The sequence below is a fragment of the Colletotrichum lupini genome, chromosome 4, assembly GCF_023278565.1.
Source record: "Colletotrichum lupini chromosome 4, complete sequence".
In the NCBI taxonomy this organism is placed as follows: domain Eukaryota; kingdom Fungi; phylum Ascomycota; class Sordariomycetes; order Glomerellales; family Glomerellaceae; genus Colletotrichum; species Colletotrichum lupini.
In genome coordinates this window covers 4,474,838-4,497,824 of record NC_064677.1, presented here as the reverse complement: position 1 = coordinate 4,497,824, position 22,987 = coordinate 4,474,838, and the positions used below count along the sequence as shown (strand labels likewise).

The window sequence follows — 22,987 nt, the reverse complement described above, 5'->3', positions numbered from 1 at the left end:
GGTTGGCGCAACTTGCAAGGCGTGGTACGACGAGAGACATTATCCTCTATTGAGGCAAAAGATAGTCGGCCAGTGCGTATCGTATTGGATCTTGTGTCCCGTATCAGCAAGAGTCGGTGACCACTGGCCAAAAGAAAGGAAACATGTATCCTTCGCAAGGTACGAATACACTGTTGGCGACTCTTGCGCTCTGTACCCGTACTTTGTATGCGTAATCTGTACCTTAGCTTGGGCAAGTCTCAAATGGACGACGGGCTGACGTATTCGTGGTTGCACACAGCAGTGTTGAAACGTCTCTGAGGGAAGCTGTCGCCGTAGATGGCCCCACCGCAGAGGTTATGGCAAGTTGCATGTGAGGGACCCGTGAGCCTCTGATGTACTGTGTATTCGTATGTATTCGTAGGTTTGTGTCATGTCTTGCTCTTTGGAGTTTGGAGGCTTTTGGCTCTTTGGGTCAATAATCATGGTGAACAACTCTTCGTCCAATCAAACTCACCATCCAATCAGACCCAAGTTTGTGGCTAATTGTTTCCCCTCATCCTTCCCATCCTTATCCCGTCATGTTATTAAAGCTGGCTCAAATCGGCAATGGGCCCCTGACACTAACCCCTGTCGCTTCTTGTGCCTCCCCTTGCACATCATCTCATGGTCTCCGAGGCTCACTGGGTGATCCCTGCCATGCATTTGGGCGGGACTGCGGGTGCCTGAGCAAAGGGCGACGGCGGAGAGAAGAAGGGTCACTGGGCGTCTTTTGCACTGTACAGACAGTAAGTGCCAGGTCGTGGTGAGGCGACTCAGAGCGAAAAGAAGCTCTTTCAAGCATGGCCGCTTGGCTCCTTGGCCCCAAAACCACGAACAAACGCACCCGTTCCTCCATGGGAGAGGAAGAAGAGGCCCCTATTCATCGCGAACAGACGCAGGAGTCTGGGACCAGGAACAACCTCTAGGCACGCAGCCTGCCATCCCATCCATTCCCATGCCATTGAGCACACTGGCTGCAAAGGTAGACAGGCACCTGGCACTTCAGTACAGGTATTGGTGCAGTGCTGTGAAATGTGCTGCAGTAGCTGCTGCTACCACCACCTCCGCGGCCCACGGGATTGCCTGCTTCTCTCTCTCTCTGCTCTTGTTTCGAAACGCTGGGCCGCCCCGTGGCGTATCGGTGAGCAGTCCTGAATTTGTTTCAGGTGATAACCTGGCCAATCATGGCAAGGCAATCGTCAACGTCCGAGTAGGCTCTGGTGAAATCTCTTGATCTGGCCAGTTTATTCGCGGCTGTCTGTGAAGCATCGGACAGGCCAGACACTCGCAGTGTGGCATATACACACACAGTCGTTCCTCTGGCCCCCGCGCTGCTGGGCCTGATGCTGCGCCATCATCGTTCAGCTGTGCAGCATCGGCACTGGCGCAGCGGTCCTGAGTAGTGTCGATGAAGAAGCCAGGGTCGACACGGCGGGTGGAGGAGAAGTATTGGAAGAAACTGGACTAAAAGAGAAGGGGCAGAAAAGGTACCCCAAACAATACTTCGTAGACAACATCCGTATCCGTCGGTCAGAAAGAATAAGGAAAAAAAAAAGGAGTAGGGGAGGGGCTGGTAATTTGCCGTTGGGAAGGAGCCCGTTACCCGACGATGCAGCGTTCATTGCGCCACCATGGACAACCTAAATTCATTGCGGATGAGATGGAAGAAAAGCATCGGCCGACGTAAACGTGGGAGAGCAAAGGAAAATGGCCGCAGAATTGTGACCCTATACTCTATTGGCCTCTGGCGCGGAGTGCACGATGCCTCTATCATGTCCCTTTGGCATTAGCCTCGATGGAAAAGCGGGGAGAGGGGGGTGTCGAGACATCAAGACTCAAGACGGGTACGGAGTATGAGTACCTACCTACTCCGTACCTCACTTTACCTAACGCTTCTTACCTTATGTAAGCCCGTTTCCCAGCTTTCACAAGTCATTCGATGCTGCTGAGGTGCCATTGCCAACCACCGACACCGCGAATGCAACAAGGCGGCTGCGCGGGAGTTGCAACTTTGCAGCTTGCCATCATTACCCCTTGCTCAACCCTTGCCTTCCATACGCTGCCCGTTTTTTCTTCTTCCATTGCACCTCTCGCTTGTCTCTCGCTTGCTTCCTAGCGCGTGCCTCTAGCGGTTGGAGGCTGGAGCAGTTTGACGGGATATTTGCGCGTACGGAGCAAGGTAAAAGACGTCGTAAGGTGCGGACGTCGGCAAGCCATACGTACCTTGCCGATTTATTGACAGCGGGCAGCAGAATTAGACCTTGATCCGCTGCTTGCATTCATTGATTGCTTCACTTTGAGAGCCAGTAAGAAGTGTGCCCAATGGCAGTCACAATCTGTTGCATGTTGCTGTTGAATCAATCAGCTGAGAAACGGTAACCCCGCGCAGTCACGACTCACGTTTGTGACTTGAATTGTCATCGTGTGATGAATTCCAACTTGAAGGCAATTGAATATCTTGGGACCGAACTTTCCTCAAGTTGATTGACATGCCAAACTAAAGTGCCTTAGCTTGAGGTAAGATGATAAGGTAAGGTAGGTACGGAGACCTAGGTAAGGTACCTTGGGGAACCTTACCTAAGCACGTGCTAAGGTGACTTGGACCCAAGGTTCCAAGGTGAGATTGGCTCGAGCTTTGACGTGCCGACTTGATTAATTTTTTATGATCATCTTATCCCCCCATTTCTCCGTACCCCCGTTCCTTTCTCTCACCTTGTCGGTCATGATCCCGGTCGCGTCTCTTGGGCCTAGGTAGATCCCTCGGCTCACTTTCCCATTGTCCATTGTTTCTCTTCTTCGTCGCCTTTTCTTTCGCTCCCGTTCCCGTCCCTATTCCTTGCATTCCATTCCCTCTGGCACCCACGGCCCAACTCTTCGTAGGTCCCGTCCCATTGCATCACATCATCACTCACATCCCCTGCTCAGCTCCCTCCACCCCGTTCACATCTTTTCTCCTTCTTCCTCATTGGCTTTAGTGCTGTTTGCTGCACCTCTCGCCCCCATAAACACAGCGGACTGATGGATAAAGCATCCAGGTGCCCAACAGCCTTCTACTACAAGTATGGCCCGGATGTGCTTGGATTCTACACGCATACTGCGAAGAGGATGAGATGAATCTAGTCCCCTGATCCCAGCGAGGCTGAACTGTCTCTTCAACCCTTCGGACCATTCTTGGTTTCTGATGTTCGTCCCTACTATTCCCGTCTGGTCTCTCGACTGATCCTCTCTGGACAAACAGACGTTCGTCCAGTGATAAGCCAAGAGCCTGCCGCTTTTTTGCTCACACCCCTGCCCCTCCCCTCCAAGACAAGACAAGATAAAAAAAAAATCAACTAGCCTAAGAATGGGCTGAACCGGGCGTGTTCAGATGAAGTGAGAGAATCCATCGTCTCAATGGCCGCATCAAACGCGCGACACTCACTGTCTATTTCATGGCGATGGTGTAGAGTATGAGCCGAGCGCGCCGTTGGTGGACAAGATGTTGGCCTGCAGTCGGTAAACGATGACGCGCTGAGAGGTTCGTTCAATGGCGGGATCGACCCTGCTCCATGCTCAGGTCCTCTGACCACAGTACAATTCAGTTGCGAACTCGCGAGATGTGAGGTACTTCGTACCCCCCTAGTTCCTCCCCCTGTTTCTACGCCCCCCTCTACTTTCAAGACCTGCACAGACGGAGCATCACAGCACTTTACCTGCTTCAACGCCTTACGGGCCTTGCGTTCCAAAGCCAGCCCGTCGTCCAGAAGGAGTGAAACATACCCGTTGGAGCTGCCAGCGGGCACAGCCAGCGGGAATTGTGCTCTACGAACGGACTGGTCAGGCCGGAACACACTTCTCATATGGGGGCGGCGTCTCTGTGCCATTTTTGTCACGGAGTATCTCGGGGAAAGGTGCCCTCTGCACAGCAACGGCCCCCGTGCCTTGTGAAGATGCGAAAGAGGGACGCGCACTGGGGACAGGAAATCAACAGGGGATAGGAAAATCTCTGTTCTTTTCTCTGCGTCTTCCACACCGTGTTGCTTGCTGTCATCATCTGTGTGCCGCATGGGCTTTCTGGGGCTCAAACATCGGACGGGATTGACAAGTGCCATTAGGGGGCATCCAATTCCAAGCAGTATTACTGCAACAGTAACTTCAAAGTTCAGACTGCCTTTCCACCGTGTGGTGTGTCTGCCTGCATATGCAGAGAGCGGCTTCGCACTTCACAGACACTGGAAGCGCACACGCAAAATGCACGCACACAACCCGGCTCGAAAACATGGCACGTAGCCGCTCCACCTCACTCGGCGAATCTTTCTCTTGCTGTCTCCTGTCCTACCGATACCCTCATCTTTGGTGTTTTAGAGCCGTATACAGATTTTGGGACCGCCCAATCACCAATCTGACTAGTTAACCACCATCGAATAAGATAAGGTAGATGGATGGATGAGCCAGATCCCGTTCCAATCGTCAGACGATATGGAACATTACATAAGATACACTCAGCTTGGGAGAAGTATTCGTAAGGTGAGGTAAGGTACCTATCCTCAGAGGAAGCAGGGGAGGGAGGTGTCGTGAGGTACGGAGTAGACAATTAGTGACTGTACATACGCAGTACAGAGAGAACAGGGCAGCAAGAGAAGAACAAGAAGCACACCAGAATCAATACGCAACGTACGAGCAGGGATCATTCCGACTGCTGTATGAACGAAGTACTCCGTACTTTACCTTACCTTACTCTCTGCGCAGTACACAAAGTACATACAGTACCTTACCCTCCTTACCTTCCCTCCTACCCTACCTTAGGTGCCTTACTCAAACTCCCGCGACCCTAGCACCTGCTCTTTTTATTTTATTTTTATTTTATTCTTCCAATTCGTTTCCCTCCCTCTGTTTCCATCTCATCGCTCCTCCTTCACCCCCTTCCCTCCCGCTTTTCCTCGCGCCTCGTTCCTAGCAGCAACCTTGTTGCTCACTCTCCGCACGCCTCACACTTATCCAATCCCACGCCTCCTCCTTCTTCTTGTTCGTTCGTTTTCTTCTCCTCCAAGGTACCCGGCCCCTTAGCTCTTCCCTCTCGCTCCATCTCTCCGCGCTAGGTCCCTGACTAACTCGCCCAAGCTTCCGTGCTGGGCTTTGGCTCTGATTCTTGCTCTTGTTCCTGCTCTTGCTCCTCTCTGGCGCTGGCTCTGTGTGCTAGTGTGGACTCTCTGGGATCTCAAAGCACACGCCTCCCCTCCTTCCTGGCTCCTCCGCCTCCTCTCGCTTCCCACCAAAGCGTCCGAACTCCAACACCAACTTCTTTTCCCGTCCGGAATCTGATCTTAACCTCGCACCTCCCGCACCTACCTCTCACCTCACCTCAATTCACCTTTCCGACCTCATCACACGCCAACCACAACACCCTTTAATCCACACCCACACTCGTTTCCTAGTATTATATCTCCGAGAGACACCTCACCAACTTTCGACCAACCTCTTTCTCTCGATCTTGGTTTTTTTTATATTCATTTTGCTTCTCACAGCATTATCCCAGGCTTGCCCTGCACCTCATCTGATTAGCTTCCGCCTCTCGCTCTTGCCTCTACGCCAATCAACCATTCACTACGCCGCAATTTCTCTACCACAACCTACCATAAGAGTGGTGACTACCGACGTCGATATAACCCCTTCGTATACGTTCGTCTTTGCCTTCGCGACGAATCGACTCGAAAAAAGAAGGCTTGCTCCGTCGAACTAAAGCACTCAACGCCCGACCCGAGAACGCCGGCGAAGCTCCCAATCCGACCAAATCGAGCGAGGGTGGAGAGCGGAAAGTCGTCGAGATGGATCACCCCATGCAGGATGCCGCAGCCGACGTGCTGGCGGATGCTAGACGAACTCTAGAAGCTCTGAAGAGCTCTGGTGTTTCCCGTGAAGCATTGTTGCAGATGTGGGAGGCTGGCGACAAGGCGGCACAGCAACAGCAGCAACACCTTCAGCTTCAGCTTCAACACCAACAGCAGCAGCACCACCAACAACAACATGTACCGCAGGATGTCGCAATGGAGGATGCTTCCACGCGAGGTTTGTTCCACTCCCCCCCAAATAATCTTCCCTCTGTGGGAAACAGGACACCCCTGCTAACTTCCCTCTTGTTCGTTCAGCGATATGCCACGGCCAAATAGGTCACAGACCACGCATCTCCGTATCATCAACAAGCTCAGGCTCTTCTGGCCATGCGAGTATATGGTCTATGGGCTCCGCTGCCTCCAATGCCACCGTCGCGACACATTACTCCCAAGCTTCGCAGTCCCCTTCCACTCAGCAATGCGCGCCTCAAGCAGCCCCTGGAGGCGTGCCCCAGGTAGCAAGCGCTCAGACGGGATGGGGTCCAGGGCGCTTCAACTTTTACTGGTGCACCTCATGCGAAACGAGATTCAAGCGCAAGTACGACTGGAAGCGTCATGAGGAGGAGTTCCATGAGCGTTGGAAGAAGTATCCTTGCCCTGAGCCTGGCTGCAACAGGAGCTTCTGGGGAGCCAACACATTCAACCAGCACCACAAGGCTTCGCATGGCTGCAAGTCTTGCCCGCACTCTGAAAAGGTTGTCAAGTACTTGAAGAGGAGAAAGTACTGGGCTTGTGGCTTCTGTTCGGCCCTGCACCCTTCGAGGGAACGTCACGTCGAACACGTCGCCAGACACTTCGAGTCAGGAAAGACAAAGTCGGATTGGATGCACTCGAGAGTCATCTATGGTCTCCTGCATCAGCCCCTGATCCACGAGGCCTGGAAAGATGTGCTGATGTCCAAGGCCAATGAGTTCCAGGGCCGTCAGCCAAACTTCAGCTGGAATCCTACACAGACTGGTCGAGCGCAGGGTTTCATGGAGAATGAGAGCCCAGGCCAACTCCAAGATCTGCTCGAATTCTTCTCTGGATCCAGCTCCGAGGCCGAGTCTATCGTCTTGATTGCCTACAAGCTGGCGGATCTCGTTTACCTACCCGTTCCGGCCTCGCCGCCAATGCAGTATTCTCAATGCTACGCACCTCCTGCTGCTCTTCCCCAACAATACCCCCCTCAGCCTCTCCTTCCTCCTCCATCGATACCCTCCCAGACTCTTCCGACTCAGTCCTCTCAACCCCCAGTATTAGCATCACAGGATTCATCACCCTCACCGTACATGGAACATATGAGGGCCCAGTCAATGATGCCGCAGCCTTTGTTCCACACCCAACAGCCGCGCGCGCACACGGAACCTCTTCGCCGTGCATCACTGGACAGAGAGCTTCCGCCGCCACCACAAGAAAACCAGCCGATGAACTTCCAATTTATGCCTGAAAATATGGTCACATTTGAAGACTGGGAGAGTTTCTCCAGCACAGTCGTCGACGAAAATGCACCACAACCCACGCCAATGACAACAGATTGGCCGCTGGTGCCTGTACAATATTACAATGCCCCTGTAGGGCCATGAACACTTTCATTTTGTCTTGCGAAACAGATAAAAGTCATTTTCCTTTGTAACATGTCACATGTATTGCAGCTAGCGATGCCCGCTGGCGAAACAATATAGTATATAATGGTAATCACCTTGTGGGGGACCAGACTCGAAAAACTTCGAATCAACATTTCTTTAGGCCACGGATTCGGGCGAAAACGGAACGGACCAGGTATCGGACGGGAACACCAATTGGCAAAGGGATGGCCAAAAAGAGGAGGGAGGCGTCGCTCACGAGAGAGGTGTTCCATTATGGCTGATGGCGAATGTCAAAATGCGATGGATAGAATCAAATCAAGCTCATTGCATTGCAACCTTGGCATCCACCTCCCTTCATTTCCGTGCCCTTCCCCCATCGACTCTTGACTGATGAGGAGTAGCACGCTGCACTAAGAGACAAGCAGCACCCTGCATGTTCGTACAGTAACAAATATGAACAAGGTCTCCGACTTCTGACTATCCATTCACCAATGCTGGTTCAGGCGAGTTGCAAACTTATCACCTCGCAGCAGCAGTATCTGGGGCGGGTTCCCGCTCATTGCGTATCACACCTCAACATCAGATCATGCAGAACCTTTGCTCCGTACTTGGCACTGATGATGGCTAGTTGGCATCGGTTGGAAGCAAACATTCGTTTCGCCATCGCTTTTGCTGTCATATGAGCGTCGACCTTATCAACTCTAGCCCGGTGGGAAGCTGCAGCGCACGTCAAACTATTTGGAACCCGTACTACCTGACAGAAGTCGTTTGTCGTTGGTACAGAACGCCGGGTCAAATCGTCCGGTTAGAAAAACCAAGCGACCCATGGCGCCTCTTCGGGAAGCGGCATGAGGTTGGAAATTAGGGTGTGAGCGCTCATGTCCATGGATGGATTACTTTGTGGTTGCTACTTAAAGGTCATTGCTTGGACGAGCGTTGTTCCTGGACGGCAGTCTTGACATTTACAGATTCTTCAACTAAACTTTGGCGGTTTACCAGCTTCTCCAACCAAGACTATCGCTCATTCTTATGAGCCATTCCCTAGCTTTCTCCAGGCAAGCAATGCTTGCCAATCCGTAGCTACCTTGACAACCACCTTTGCGATCCGCGAGCGCACTCCGGAAACCCTCTTGAGGTAAGTTATTCAGCGGTCCGGGCTCCGTCGCTTGCTTGCTCCGTTTCATAGAGAAAATGAGAACGAAGAGGAGGAGGGGGGCATACGATTGGGTTTGGAGAGGATCTCATTTGAGGAGGAAAGCTGCTGAACGGGGTCGCAGCTTTTCTAAAGCTTAAGAGAACTTTGGCCATCATGGCCAAGGTCCCCAGACTCACGACGACAAGGCCAACGGCGGCGACTGTAGTCGGCAAACGAGCCGAAGCACGCTCAGCCGCAGCCGCAGCCGCAGACGCAGACGCATCCGCGGTCTCGGGCACGGGTCCGGCCCGCAATGGGTACTCCCTTCGGCGCTGGTTGGGCCAGAGCGACGCCGACGATCCTTGGACGCCGCGTGGGGTCTTTGAGACGGGTGGAGGTGGTGATGGCGGTGGCGAAGTCGCTGGCGTTGCCCCGGCCGTTGCCACCGCCGCCCCTGCGAAGCATCCGGGAATGTGTGATAGAGGTGAGTCGTTTTCAACGGTTTTTGTTCTCCATTGGTTAGCCTATTTCGGCAATCTGAGACCTGGGGTGGAAGCCACTGCGCATTGAGGAGGTCTGGATCGCGCTAATACGGGTGTGCAGTAGGTAAGGTATATAATGATGGTGTAAGACCTGTTCACTGAGGACTAGCTTGGCCAGTGTGATCGAGTACCTTACCATAGGTAGATAATGAATCAATCGGTATTTCTGAAATGAAACGTTGTCTCATGTTGACCATCATGCTCATTTGAGAATATTTGGTGCATTCTGTATTCGTGCCTCGTATTTCTGGTCCACTCCACGTCTTGTCCACGGCTAACAGAATACCACCAACGTAAGTCACCAGCATCCTCTTCACCTTTATGTAAAATGCGAGTTGGGGTTAGGTGCGATAGAGTGGTGTAACATTATCTCGGTGCTCCATTGTTGCAGCATGCATACCCTGCTACATTCTCAAGTCACCCAAACCTCCGTCAACGGACGGAGTCAGAACGGGAACGCCTCCTAACCCCCAAAGAAACCCCATACCAGCGCCTAGAATGCAACAAATCCCACACCCCTCCATCAATCATATCCAATCGCCTTAGGCCGCCTCACAAAATCCATCTTGGCCGAAGCAGCAATGATCGGGGCCGGCGTCCCCGACACGTGAGGATCCCATCCCATAACATCGTACGGCCACCCAGGCTCCCACTTCTCCACGCTCTCGAGGTACGCAATTTGCGCTTCTGACAACTGGATCGTGAGGGCGTCGATATTGTCCAGCATCTGCTCAACCTTGCGGCCCCCGACCACGGGGAACACGTACGGCACTTTTGCCATGACGTACGCCAGCGCCACGGCCGTAATGGACGTCACGCCCACCTCCTCCGCCACCTCGGCCAGCGCTTTACTCACCCGCATCTCCGTCTCCGTCTGGTCCGCCAGGTGCCGGAACGCCGCCTGCCCGTCGCCGCTCCGCCGCCGCGCCTCAATCATGTCCCGCGTCTTGAACTTGCCCATGCCCGCCGCACCGTAGGGCGCGATGGCCATGCCGAACTGCCGCGCCATGGGGATGATGTCCCGCTCCATGTCGCGCATGATGACGCTGTAGTAGCCCTGGTAGATGGAAAAGGATGTCTTGCCATGTGCGCGCGCGTACGTGTTGGCCGCGCTGACGACCCAGGCCGGGCAATTTGCTATGCCGAGGTAGTGCACTTTCCCTTGCTGGACGAGGTTATGCAGCGCGTCCATGACCTCCTCGATGGAAGCGGTATAGTCCCACCACTGGACGTAAAATACGTCGATCCAATCGGTGCGCAGCTTAGCCAGCGAGTCGCGGAGGCTCATGTGCATCGAGGCGCGCGAGTTCCCGCCCGCGTTCGGGCAGCGACCTTTCCCGAGGGCGTGCATACGGTAGTCGGCCGAGAACTTTGTCGCGACGACGCAGCGGTCCCGGACGCCGCGGACCTCCATCCACTCGCCGAGCCAGGACTCGGACTGCTCGTGCTGGTAGCCGTTGGAGCAGTCAAAGAAGTTGCCGCCGGCGTCGAGATAGGCGTCCAGCAGGCTGAAGGCGGCGTTCTTCTCAACGGGGCCCATGCCGTCCGACCAGGCTGTTCCCAGGGACATCGTGCCCATCTGGAGGGGGGAGACGCGGATCGCGGCGTTGGGGGAGAGGATGCGGTAGCGGGCAAGTGGTGTTGGCGGGTCCGGTGCCGGGAAGAAGAGCGTTCGGGCGCTTTCGGTAGCCATATTGGCGGCCTTCTTATGGGCGTTTGCGTCTTGGTGTGATAGATTGTGATGCTGACGCCTGTGGTGTTTGCGGATAGGAGCCAAAGAGTGAGAGTGAAGGGTACTGAGATGCCTGAGCACAATATAGCTTCAATAAACCGATTCACAGTTTCTACACCGAGATACATACGATTTTAACCACTCGGTGTTCGCTGCTATTGAGTTCTTATACATCTTCTTACCTTCAGGGCAGTTGCTTGGGATGTCTGACAGGATTGTGGTGTCGCCGTTTTCTGACGGGGCGTCGTCCGGGTGGCGCAGCTGCCTTTAGTCAAGAACGAAATAGTAAACCTTCTGGGCGCCGCTCTCTCATACTCAGTTGCGGAAGCTTTTGAAAAGACCGCGGAGGTCTCTGACTTAGTCACGGAGAACCCACGGGATTCCGTCCAACCGCTACCAAGACATGTTGTAGTCGCAGCCGAGATATATGATGCCAGTAACTCGGGAGTGGTATCTTCCAGACGCTCGAAGAGTACTAGGAGAGTCCGAAATAGACAAGGTGAAGAGATCATATAGTTATAGCTGCTCAGATGATTGGCCGACTGCTGTGCATGCTAGCCAGTGTGGCGGCTTCTTCAATTCTGTGACCTACAAGGACGGAGCCATCAAACAGTACTTGAGCAGAAGCCCATTAGATATGTAACATGCGTTGAAAAGCATGAAAGTTCAAAATGGTATCATTCTAGTGCCAGGTGCGGTGATCGTGTCGCACACTAAAGCCTCATTGGGAGTGCTGCTCGTCTTAGTGATCGGCAGAACTAATACCGTCAACAACATAACCTTTGAAATCACGCGCTGGAATCCGTCTATCGAACAGAATATCCAACTCTTCGTACGTGCGGCCCATTGTCTCGGGAACGCGGAACCATGCCCAGATGAAGCACAGCCCAGCCAGCCCTCCGAAGAAGAACCCGAGCTTCCCCTGCATGTTAGCCTCATCTGGATTAATCATGTATGGAATTGCCACGGTCATGATGATCCCCAAGACACCCTGGGCAGCTGTGGCGAGCGCAATCGTCTTGGATCGCACTCTAGTTGCCGAAGCTTCTGATATGAGGACGAAGCATACGGGACCAACAGACAGGTCGTAGGCGAAGTTCCAAATGAGCATGAGTGATGACTCTGCCCAGGCCACGCCAGAGGGACGTCCGGGAACGCAGTCTAGGATGCCGATGAGGAGCTGCAAGAACACCAAGGCAGCGAGGCCGGTGATGTAGATGGTTCGTCTACCATAGTGAATCAAGAAGTACCACGAGATAACGGTGCCAAGGAATCCCACGGCTGAAGAGGTTAGCCAATGCTCACAATCTCAAGGGAAATGCAAAGAATCGGCAGTTTACCGAGGAATCCAATGGCCATATCGAATGCCTTGTCAGTAGGTAGGCCGGCCTGCTGGAAGAAGTATGTCCCGTAGTTGATGAGGTAGATGCCGCTGAGGACTTGAGTGCAGTAAACACCAACAGATATCTCCGTCCGCCTTAAGTTGGCGCCCTTCAAGCAATCATAATACGTGCTTCCAGCCTCCAGTTCTTGCTCAAGTCTGTCGGTTTCCACAATGAAGGCCAAAGAAGCGTCCACATTGACCTGCTTGGAAGCCAGACGGCCTAGACTCTTCCTCGCATCGTCCATTCTACCCTTCCTTACCAGCCACCACGGGCTTTCTGGGACGAAGAGCAAACCGGGGAGGATAACAAGGATCCAGAACCATTGGAGCGCAAATGGCAAAGAATAGGCCCAATGGGTATCAAGCTTTGAAGTCCCCGCTGTGACGCCGTTGGCAAGGAGCTGGCCCATGACAAAGCAGAGATTCACGTAGGACGTCAAGTGACCACGGATAGCAGTGGGGCATACTTCGGAGGCGTATGCCGGGGCGATGACAACATACATGCCCAGGACGAGACCACCGAGAAGCTCGCCGACTAGGAGGACGGGCAACGAGCGTGCAAAGAATTGGATGAAGACAATGCCCGCGGTGAGAATCACGCACACGGCAAAGGTCAGTTTTCGGCCGTACCAATCCATAGGATATGCAGCGAAGAGGGCACCGACAACTTGACCGACGGGATTACCCATGGAAAGTCCGGTCTGCCAAGCGGCAGCTGAATGCATATTAATAAGTCAGGTGTTCCAGCACAGGAACTCAAGTTCAAGACATACTAATGATATACTATAGCACGTTAGTACAGGTTTCATGTCTAAGAGGAGGCAGCAACTTACGGAACCCTCATATTCATAACCAAAATCTCTCTGAAACTGAGGCGTAGCGTAGAGGTTTCCGAGCAATTGCGGATCGAACGCCAACATGATGACCCCAATAGACACGAAAGCAGACCACCCAATGGCAGCAGGGTAGAGCTTGACGGCCTGGGAGAAGGTCAAGTTGTGCTCGAGGCGAATGGCCTCGGCCAGAGCAGCATCATCGGCGCCGGGCTTCGCATTCGGAGCAACGACAATAGTCTCGGCATCTTTGGACGCCATCGCGGAAGTATCACTATAGGATGAAGAATCGACTCTCCGCAAGAGAGGTTGGATCTCGTCGTCTTGTGCAGCGGCCCTTGCGGATGAACGTGAGTATGGAGGAGACATGGTTATCTTATTTCCTCCTCAATGGTAGCAGCCGTTATGCAGATGACCCGGCCGGGCTTCGCGTCTCATTAAGCGGGCACCACGGTATCGGGACCCCTCATCCCCGGCAAAGACCGGTGTGAGCCCCGAGTGGCTAGCCTCTATCGACTACGGGATTCAAACCCAGCGCAGGGAGTGGTCAGCAGGTCTACAGAGATATGAGAATCTCCGACTGGACAGGGGAAGGGGGAAAGGGGAGGGGGAGGTGGTTGGGTGGTATTCAGACTAGGTATGTTGTGTTGAAGGTTGACAGAAGTTACCGGGCCCAAAACGAAAGCCAATCCGGGGTAAGAGCCTGGGCGCACTTGCCGCCTTCCGTGCTTATCAGGGAGGTGGGGAGGTGGTCAGCATACGCTAGACCGCTGTGGGATGTTGGAGATAGCGGTCCAACCGTTCTTGCAGTGAACCCCCTGCGTAAGCTTTGAGGTTGGCGGGGAAGTCCTTGGGACGTGATGCCGAGACCTCGTCCCGAGCTTGATTTGACCACTGGCCTATCTCCTGTTGACCCTCACAATACTGCGAACTTGTATCCAACTATGATGAGGTAGGTCAGAGTTGATGAGGTAGAGTTGAAGGCGGAGATTTCGTCTGGCATGATATCATTGACATCGGGATGATTGTGTTTGTTTCTTTTCTATCACCGGGTATCATTGCCATTGGTGGAATGCCCATTGTAATATTGAGCCGAGCTTTTGATATCGAGAAGGTTTACCATGACCTCGCCTTGCTCTACCACGAGTCCCTCGTAGGACGAGCCGTATCTTATCATAACAACCCCTCCACTTTCCTTCCCTCCAACCGCTTGCCTTTCGCATCTCAATTGCAGATATGCGAGATGAAGTCCAATTCGTCTGAGCTTGCTAATCTAAAGCCAGTGGGCAGATTTCAACTTGTCGACGGATGTTGGCCTGAGCGTTTAGATATTGTTGTAGGTGCGAATGCGAGCTCATAGTGACATAGCTTAGGTCCACATTATGACGACGATAAGCTACCGCGCCTTGAACTACAGAAGTTGAGAGAGATTACATGGTACGTTCTAGAGCTCAGCAGGGCATTAGTAGATGGGTATTGATATTAGGCCTTGAGAGTCTCAAAGTCTCTGAAAACGCTACAACTCTAAGACGAGTCACCGCCAGACTCCAAGGTGCACGTCGATATTCTTCCCAAACTCCGTTTTTGCATCTGCCTCTTGATCTCTCAGTCTCACGTCTTCGGTACGTGGTTTGACCCAAACTCAAAACCTCAACTGCCGAACAAGAATCAAAGTGCATAGTCCTACTTTTCTTCGGTGACACCGATTTCGTACCCAATCAGAACCTCGGTGCTTGTACCTTCCCAACCGCGCGTTCCAGCAGTTGAGATCATGAAGCGGCACGTTCGATCGATGTAGAGTGACGAAATGACACCAGCTCTAGGCGGACCAGGAATAATCAGGAAGGGGACGGTGGAATGCTTGAAAGCTCGAGTGTCCTTGAGATCATACAGACGAAGAATATCATGGGAAGCGCTGTGCTTATGTTAGCTTTGCAATCGTGTTTCCATGTCGGCTTTTGTTAGCTTACCAGACGAGATGACGGCCATTCGGCATCGCTCGAACCGCACTCACGGCTCCACTTCCAGCCGGGAACTTGAGGGTCCTCTCCGGCGCCCAGCCGCTTCTGGCCTTGTGGATGTTGTACTCCTCCACCGTTCCGTTTCGCCTGCCAGCGTAGATCCAATTGCCGTCTGGACTCCAGCAGGCACCCATACACCAAGGTGGCACGCCTCTCTGACTGCCTATCCTTGCGACGGGGTCTTGGACACGCCGATCCCATAGTCTGATATTACCATCAATGGCTGCGGAGAAGAAGACCGTGTCCGCTGATTGAGTTGGGTCCATGGCCGGTGGAGGAGGATCCGAGGCGAAAATCATGGAGGGTGAACCGGGATTTGCATCATCTGTCTGCATATCGGGTAGAGAAGGGATTTCCGGAAAATCTGGAACAGGCAGCTCCGTCGTAGCATCGCCTGCGCCGTCTAGCGCCGAGGTCATATCTGTCGCACTCGCTTCTAGAGCCGGTGCCGGTGCTGGAGGTTGATTTCTTGTGGCTTCAGGACTGCTGCTTCCTGGTGCCTGGACCGGCGGCGCCGGGGTGGCATCGGCGTTGAAGGCATTTGTCATATCGATATCGGCCGAGTGGTCCATACCGCCGTCCTGCCCTGAGCCATCATGAAGAGTGGGCATTCCCATATCTCCCATCGCCCTCGAGAATTCATCATCGTCATCGCCGCCGTAATTGCCTGCTACGTTGTCGCCAAATAGCGAGCCTGTATCACTACCGCCAAAGAGCGACTCGTGTGCGGGTGACGCCTGTCCCTCAGCGCCTTCGCCGGCCAACGCAGGAGGCGGAGCTTCAATACCGTTGATATCGTCTAGGGTGCCGTTCTGAGGAGGCTTACTGTTATTCGAGGTAAAAGTCGGGTCAGGTTTGATTTCTTCCTCCATTGCCTCGGCTGGAATCGGTGCACCATTTACTGGGCGAAGCTCGATAGCAGAAGTCTGACCTCCGCTACCGTCATAAGAACGTTTGACAGCGCCAGTGTTGAGATCCCAGTCGAAGATGTTCTTGTCCCAGCTGCCGCTTAGGACGCTCTTCTCGTCTTGTGCCAGTGTCAACACGCTCACAGCATTAGTATGCTGTTGCAAGCATGTTATGCGCTTTCCTTCGTCATGCCTTACACTTTGAAGATTAATGCCTCCAGATTCGAGACCCGAAAGAAGCCATAGCGCCTGCGAGTGGACAGCCAATGAGTAAACGGGTGATAGGATGTGTTCTTCGTTCCCTCTCGGGTTCGGCGGGCCTGGCTCCTCATTCTCCCAGTATGACATCAAAATGCCCGCCTTGACGACACTATCGACAAAGGGGTGCCTTTGCGCTACTGTGAGGAGTTGTTTGCCATTTATAGTACCAGGCCCGTCGTACTTTCGGATATAGCCGTCGGAGCCTCCTGTCATCCAGAACCTAAGATCGGGCGTAATGGCAACTGCGTTTACACTCGTCGCCTGCGGCGCAGCCATCGTAGGAACAATATCGTACAGCCGGGCATTGACGGCTTCGGGTCGGACGCTTGGGAACAGACTTGAGGATAGCAGTGGAGATCCGCTCTTTATCCCTGGCGACGCCCCCGCGCCGGCCGAACCAGCTCTAGAAGGCACTCTTGCATCTCTTGCAGCTGCGTCGTCGCCCTTTTCTTGCGCATCATCGCCCGTTTCTTCGCGGTCGTTATCCTCCTGGTCGTCTTCGTTATCTTCCTCCTCGTTTTCCATGTCCCCTTCGGCATCATCTACGTCCTCCATGACCTCGTCCTGGTCGTTCTGGTCGTTTTGGTCATTGTCGGAGCTCGCGTTTGAGTCTGGGTTGCCGGACAGGTCAGCGGATTTCTAGGAAACATAAGGCTCCGAGACATACCTCTATCGTCGTCATCCATTTCGAAGCTTCGGTGTATAGGATTGCAAACAATGCACAGCTATTAGGACGCAAGCAGAGCGCAGGAGGGTCGCGCGATCGGAAAGTCAGCGGCGTCGGCAGGGCTGCGCGACGGTCGGAGAAGCGATTGGGTTCGTTTGCGATTAAATGTGTACCTCAAAATTTCGCAGTGTGAAAATCAACGTTCCATTCCAAGTATAAAAAGAGGTTCCGTTGACAAAGTTGGCGGCAATGGGCTATAGAAGATGAGTGGTTGGTGGGCGCTACTGATGTTCGTTGCGCATGGAATCGTCGCGAAAGCTGCGGTCGCGACGACGTGCTGGGTTGGAGCACCTCAGAAGCCCAGCTCGGTGGGGCCGCCCTGGTGCTTTGTGCCCACTTCACCCTGTGTGCCTGTACTGTTCGCCTCGCCGGGGCAGTTTAGCTTTCGATTACGGCGGGGAGACAACAAGGTTACCAAGCTCAGCCGCACTAGCATCCCCTGAAGCAGCACCGGCGCATCCCTTACGAAAGAGCTCCGAACCGGAAGCAGCGCCGGTTGATTCGGCCGGACAGGCCGTAACGGCAGAACTTCGGCGCCGCTCAGCTGAGGGTCCGCCGGGACAACCGGCCTCCCAACGACACTCGTTCTTGAACATCCCTCCCGATGTTTCTCTCACCTGGTTCGCGAGCTCTACCAGGCAATTCCAGCATCGATAAGTGTCCGAGCATGATGAAATCGTTTCTATTCCAATGTGTTCGCTGATAAAGCCAACCTGCACCAAGGCAACACACAATCGTTTTTGTCTCTTTCATACCATTCATTCCCCTCCTCGCTCCAGTGAGAACATCGCGGTAAGTCTCTGGAATTGGATCCAGACCCAGGCTTTTCCAGCTGTTGCTTTTGACATGGAGTCGTGCCTCGCTACATTTTCAGCAAATTCGTTGCACCGTCCATGTTAGAGGCCTTTCCTAGCATATTGCGAGTACAAGTTTGTTCAACAAGAGCATCGTATGTTTGCCACTTTGGATTTCGCATCGTTTGTATCTTGTCTTGGTGGTTTTGCAAGGTTATGATGTAGGAAGCCGTCGATGCATAAGCCTTTTGCCATGCCTGCGTTGTCCTGCAAACGCTTGAGATACTGTAGCTCACCGCTTTCAACAAGCTACTTTGTCAAAAGCTTTCCCTCTTGCAATCATTACGTTCCCTTTACCCTGAAATAGTGGCAAGTATCACCTACTTCGACTTTGTGGGGATTCTCATGCTTATGGTTGGTAAGTGACTTTTTATGTTAACAAGGGTCCATCGGGTCCAAGTTAAGTAGAAAGTAGATATCAAGTCTGGCTCCCGAATGTGGTACGTTTTTAGCCCCTTCCTTGGAACATAGATGCATTACTCATGTAGCAGCGATTGATGCACTTCATTTGAAGCTCATCAGGGCCTTATTTATTTAATCTCGCAAGCCGGCAATTAGTATTCTCACCTTACAATCTCAACGTTTTGATCTGCTCTCCGGCCTTGTACTTGATCATGTCCCAGAAACATCCCCCTGAGCGCAAAATCGCGAACCCATTGTCTCATCTGTATGTCGAGACGAGTTGGCGTGATACACCCGAACTTCCACAGGCAGAGGAGATTATGAAAGCTTCGTACATCCTTCCAAAGAACGACGGCCTCAATGTCGTCTACCCGACGAAAAGCGCGTATCTCCGGGCCCAATACGATCTCTTACGCTTCGAGGGCACCGAGCCTCTCCGTAGAGCCGTTCAAGAATACAAATCCGCCCCCGAGATGGCAGAGAGCACTGAGACGTGCATATATACCGATGTAAGCAATCTACTAAGCATTCCCAATCAGTATGGGATTGGATCTAATTGGAGATGCCCAAAGGTCTCTGTCCGCGGAGTCAACATCATCCGCCTCGGAGTCATGGTCCGCATCACCTTCTCCGCCATCCGCGCACGGCAACTCATCAACTGGCCGGCATCTCAGCGTGTGGTCCCAGGCACAATAGTAGCTCTGTCTCCCGCCTCGGACCACTTCAGAACACAGTGTATCGTGGCAGTGGTGACGGGTCGTTACGATGATCTCGCCGGCAATTCAACGGCGCCTCCTCCCTTGGATCTCGAATTTTCGGATCCCAGTATCACTGCGAGTTTCATGGAGCCAGATAAAGAGTATGTCATGGTCGAAGCCCGCTCAAACTACTTTGAAGCCGTTCGACACGTTTTGGAGGGGCTCAAGCAAACAGCAGAAGACGAGTAAGACGGGGACATTTTCAAAACTCTATGAGAGTCTTTGAGCTGATGTGTTTCTCAGTTCACCATTCGACAAGTACTTCATCGGCCAATTTAACACCGTTGACATGTCTAGTTCACTGCCATCATCGTCCACTACATTGGACATCTCAGCCCTCCATGACGGTCTTCAACGCCCAGTTCCCATATACATCCCCAAACAAGGCGACATACCAAGCCACATACAGTCGAAGACAAGACTAGACCAATCCCAACTACAAGCCCTCCAGCGCATGATAACAAAGAACCTCGCCATCGTCCAAGGCCCACCCGGAACAGGCAAGACGCACACGTCCATGGCGGCGCTCAAAGTCCTGCTAAGCACGCAGCACTCTAATGTGCCCATCATCGTCACGGCCCAAAAGAATGACACCGTCGACGAGCTCCTCGTCAGATGCCACAACCTTGGCGTGGACTTTGTACGCCTCGGCGGCCAGGCCAAGGACGAGGTCGTTGCCAGCCGGACTCTCTTCAACCTCCGCACGCGATCTCGCGGCAAGACGTGGAGCAAGAGCGCGCTCGAGAAACGTCTCGTCTCCCTCAGATTTCAGGCGAAGCTTCTACTCCAGCGCTGTTTCCCCCCCGCACACCAGGAGCTGATTCTACCGGAACACTTCCGCGAGGTTGGTCTGATCAGCGCGGAGCAGTATGCCTCCGTCACGAAGTGCTGGGACGGCGACGTCAGATCCATCGCCCGGGAGGGATCCCAACACTTGCTCGGATCGTGGCTCGGTGACCAGTTGCTCGCCCAATTACCTCATAGGAGCGTTCACGTTCCTCTCAGCGACGGCATCGACAATGACGAAGCAGCATCAGGGCCCGCGATCAGCGAGAAGGGTTCAGCCGATAACAAGAAAGAGCAGTTGTCGGGCAAGCCTATCTTGATCGCGCGCTGGAACAGCATCAAATACTCGAAAGGCGTTGCTCTCAACCACAAGATGGCGCAAGAGCTGCTCGTCAAAAATGGAAACCTCTGGTCAATTGTGCCCAAGTATCGCGGCATGGTCTATCACTACCTCGAACGTAGATACCTCGCATCAACCAAGCTAGCCCTGTCCGCAATCTTCAGGCAGCTCGACAACATAGTCAAGAAGCTCAAGGTCGCCCGCTGGCAAGAAGACATCACCGCAGTCCGCGAGTCAAAGGCCCGCATCATAGGCTGTACGACAACAGGCCTTACAAAGTACCGCAGACTCATCGCCGCGCTACGGCCGCGCGTCATGATGATCGAAGAAGCCGCCGAGACCCGCGAAGCAAACATCACCGCCGCGTTGTTCCCCTCCCTGGAGCGAATCATCCTCGTCGGCGACCACATGCAGCTAGCGCCCCACGCCGACTGCCTCGAGCTTAGCAAGCCCCCATTCTACCTCAACGTATCTCTGTTCCAGAGGCTCGTGGAGCGCGGCCTGGAGCATTCTACCCTTCAGGTGCAGAGACGCATGGCGCCCGACATTCGCAAGCTGCTGAACGCATGGTATCCTCTCCTGGTGGATCACCCTTCGACGTTTGACCGGGAAGCTGTCCCGGGCATGGGCTTGCAGAGCGTGCTGTGGTTCAATCACCAACGGCCCGAGTCATCTGACCGGTACTGCAGCAAGGTCAACACGTTCGAGGCCTACATGATTGTCGGGCTATACGGCCACCTAGTGTCCAACGGCACGAGCCCGTCAGAAATCACCATCCTGACCTTCTACAGCGGACAAAAGGCATGTATCGAACATAGACTCCGCCAAACCCCCGGCGCCGGTCACCTCGGGCCCGAGGTCCAGACAGTGGATGGGTACCAGGGCAGGGAGAACCGCATCATCCTCATCTCCATCACCCGAAGCCCGGAAGATCGCACGAAACCAGACTCGGGCTTCCTCAACGACCTAAGACGCGCCATAGTCGCCCTCAGCCGCCCTCGACACCTGCTAGTCATCCTTGGCGATATGCAGAATCTGCTAGCGTCGTCAGCTCGGCCGATTTGGAGCGAGGTCTTGAACAGGATGGAGGTATCGCCTACGGACTACATCCCCGTCTTCTGCAAAGCGCACAAGAGTGAGATTCGCATCCGGCAGCCGGGTGATTGGGCAAAACTTGCGGGTAAAGGAGGCTGTAGTATGCGCTGCGGGCGACCAACGGCTGCACAAGGAGCAACATGCGGCCGAAAGTGCCATGGGTATGTTGGCCCCAAGCCTTTTGACAAAGAATGCTAACTGAATCTGGTATCAAGAGGCTCATGTAAGCCCACGGTCGGTGCCATGTTTACTGACAGCAACGCGCGGACGATCCTCGAGCGCATCTCGAGCCCACAGGCACAGGAAGATCTTATAGACCTGAGCGACTGACTTCTGAGGTGGCGGGCTGGAAGGACGCCTCGGGGCACGACATTGAAGTGTGGGAGAACGGGCGCAGGATTCACACTGCACACGGCGAACAACGCTGGCTGAAAACCGACGCACGTAAGAGCACGGCGAGGCCACATGGGCAGATCACAGGCCCAGGCAGTAGCTAGCTAAGCTTGGAGTACGAGGAGAGCACAACCTAATAGATTCCGATGATCTAGCCCAGGGTCTTGCAACGTACACGGAACTACATCAAAGTCGAAGACGATTGAGCATGGCCGAGTAACTCATCCATTGTTAGACATCACTAGCCAGGTCAACGCGGAACCGTCTCCGTGGACATGGCTCAACCAGCTAGTCTTCTCTCCCTAGACCATGCTCGTCGCCATCGAAGCATCAAGCCGACGTTGGAAACTGCCAGGACTCAACCTAACATCATAACGCAACGTTTCGCAGCCCAATTAACCAATCATTCGGTTACAAAAGACTTCTGTGAAGAGAGTGGCCGAACCCTCAGACGTTTAGGTTAGGTTGTTTCCAGAAATGTTTCCCGAAACGTTTCCCATCCGTCTTATCGATAGCTTATCGTGCATTGCGAGATGAATAGAAGTGACCTTCAGCCTGAGGCCATGAGGCCCCCTTCCTTTCGACTCCAGTACCACGGTAATAAGTTGCGAAGTGACGGACACACTTACTACGTACATTTACCTGCACCCCCCCTCCTTATCTGAACAGATCCGCCCACACAGCACGAGGCGTCCGGGATGGTAGGGGCCACACCCGCTGCGGGCTACCGGAAGGCGGAAGCGAAAATTTTCTTGCGTTGGCGCGAAGCGGAAATGGAAGCAGTTCACGACAGAAGAATCGCTTCTTTTTCTTTCTGAGACGGCTTTGCTAGGGTGCTAAGCACTTCTAGTCAGATGGCGTCGAGTTGGTTTGAGTTGAGTTCAGTGTGCATTTTCTACATGATTCTCACTGCACGACATATCTTTCTCACTTTTCCTCATGTCGTGGTCTCGAGCTTTCATGAGATCAAAACGCGGCAGGTACCTCGTCTCTCACCATTTCTGTCAAGGATCTAGCCCACGAGAGAACCTCGAGATGAAAGTCAAGCCAGGTGTCGTCGTCATTGACCTTCCTCGACCCGAGCGTAGTTAATTGCGCCGTCTGAGTGGTCAATGCCATTGCTTATCCCATCATCCCCGTCCTGTAACGACGGTCAGAGGAGGTGAGTGAGTGTGCTCGTGAACCATCTATAATTTTGGACGCCATTCGTTGTCCCAGGCGGATTTGAATGCTCATCGCGGGGAGGTTTGGGTGGCGTTCATCCTTCAATAGAGGATGCGAGCGAGAGTGAGTTGGGACGAACTTGGGTCGGCCACCTCGTCTACAAAACAAGAAGACGGCAGTCGACTGCTATGGA

General features: G+C 53.6%; 6 protein-coding genes across 6 annotated transcripts; 3 read left to right on the top strand and 3 right to left on the bottom strand.

The window, feature by feature from the left end:
* Positions 1 to 643: 643 nt before the first annotated feature.
* On the bottom strand, positions 644 to 4,351 carry CLUP02_08441 (uncharacterized protein; the record flags this gene model as incomplete). Its single annotated transcript, XM_049287430.1, has 18 exons — positions 644 to 793; positions 858 to 956; positions 1,016 to 1,172; positions 1,226 to 1,279; positions 1,331 to 1,485; positions 1,755 to 1,788; positions 1,951 to 2,013; positions 2,080 to 2,244; positions 2,317 to 2,357; positions 2,422 to 2,495; positions 2,734 to 2,873; positions 2,966 to 3,286; positions 3,376 to 3,441; positions 3,497 to 3,562; positions 3,694 to 3,789; positions 3,854 to 3,941; positions 4,034 to 4,221; positions 4,305 to 4,351. 18 exons carry the CDS (start codon positions 4,349 to 4,351, stop codon positions 644 to 646), a joined length of 2,004 nt encoding a protein of 667 aa, XP_049144573.1.
* A 1,884-nt stretch (positions 4,352 to 6,235) lies between these two features.
* Positions 6,236 to 7,456, top strand: CLUP02_08440 (uncharacterized protein; the record flags this gene model as incomplete). Its single annotated transcript, XM_049287429.1, has 1 exon — positions 6,236 to 7,456. The coding sequence occupies one exon, from the start codon at positions 6,236 to 6,238 to the stop codon at positions 7,454 to 7,456; it is 1,221 nt and encodes a 406-aa protein (XP_049144572.1).
* A 1,312-nt stretch (positions 7,457 to 8,768) lies between these two features.
* CLUP02_08439 (uncharacterized protein) lies at positions 8,769 to 9,463 on the top strand (the record flags this gene model as incomplete). Its single annotated transcript, XM_049287428.1, has 2 exons — positions 8,769 to 9,078; positions 9,435 to 9,463. The coding sequence occupies 2 exons, from the start codon at positions 8,769 to 8,771 to the stop codon at positions 9,461 to 9,463; spliced, it is 339 nt and encodes a 112-aa protein (XP_049144571.1).
* A 196-nt stretch (positions 9,464 to 9,659) lies between these two features.
* On the bottom strand, positions 9,660 to 13,454 carry CLUP02_08438 (sugar porter family MFS transporter; the record flags this gene model as incomplete). Its single annotated transcript, XM_049287427.1, has 6 exons — positions 9,660 to 10,932; positions 10,999 to 11,133; positions 11,684 to 12,149; positions 12,209 to 12,967; positions 13,026 to 13,035; positions 13,086 to 13,454. The coding sequence occupies 6 exons, from the start codon at positions 13,452 to 13,454 to the stop codon at positions 9,660 to 9,662; spliced, it is 3,012 nt and encodes a 1,003-aa protein (XP_049144570.1).
* Positions 13,455 to 14,768: 1,314 nt separating this feature from the next.
* CLUP02_08437 (transcription factor SPT8) lies at positions 14,769 to 16,961 on the bottom strand (the record flags this gene model as incomplete). The annotated part of the gene is made up of 3 exons (XM_049287426.1): positions 14,769 to 15,000; positions 15,056 to 16,886; positions 16,943 to 16,961. The coding sequence occupies 3 exons, from the start codon at positions 16,959 to 16,961 to the stop codon at positions 14,769 to 14,771; spliced, it is 2,082 nt and encodes a 693-aa protein (XP_049144569.1).
* Positions 16,962 to 18,470: 1,509 nt separating this feature from the next.
* On the top strand, positions 18,471 to 22,448 carry CLUP02_08436 (helicase required for RNAi-mediated heterochromatin assembly 1; the record flags this gene model as incomplete). Its single annotated transcript, XM_049287425.1, has 8 exons — positions 18,471 to 19,201; positions 19,260 to 21,398; positions 21,453 to 21,475; positions 21,535 to 21,726; positions 21,791 to 21,899; positions 21,959 to 22,065; positions 22,191 to 22,219; positions 22,314 to 22,448. The coding sequence occupies 8 exons, from the start codon at positions 18,471 to 18,473 to the stop codon at positions 22,446 to 22,448; spliced, it is 3,465 nt and encodes a 1,154-aa protein (XP_049144568.1).
* Positions 22,449 to 22,987: the final 539 nt, after the last annotated feature.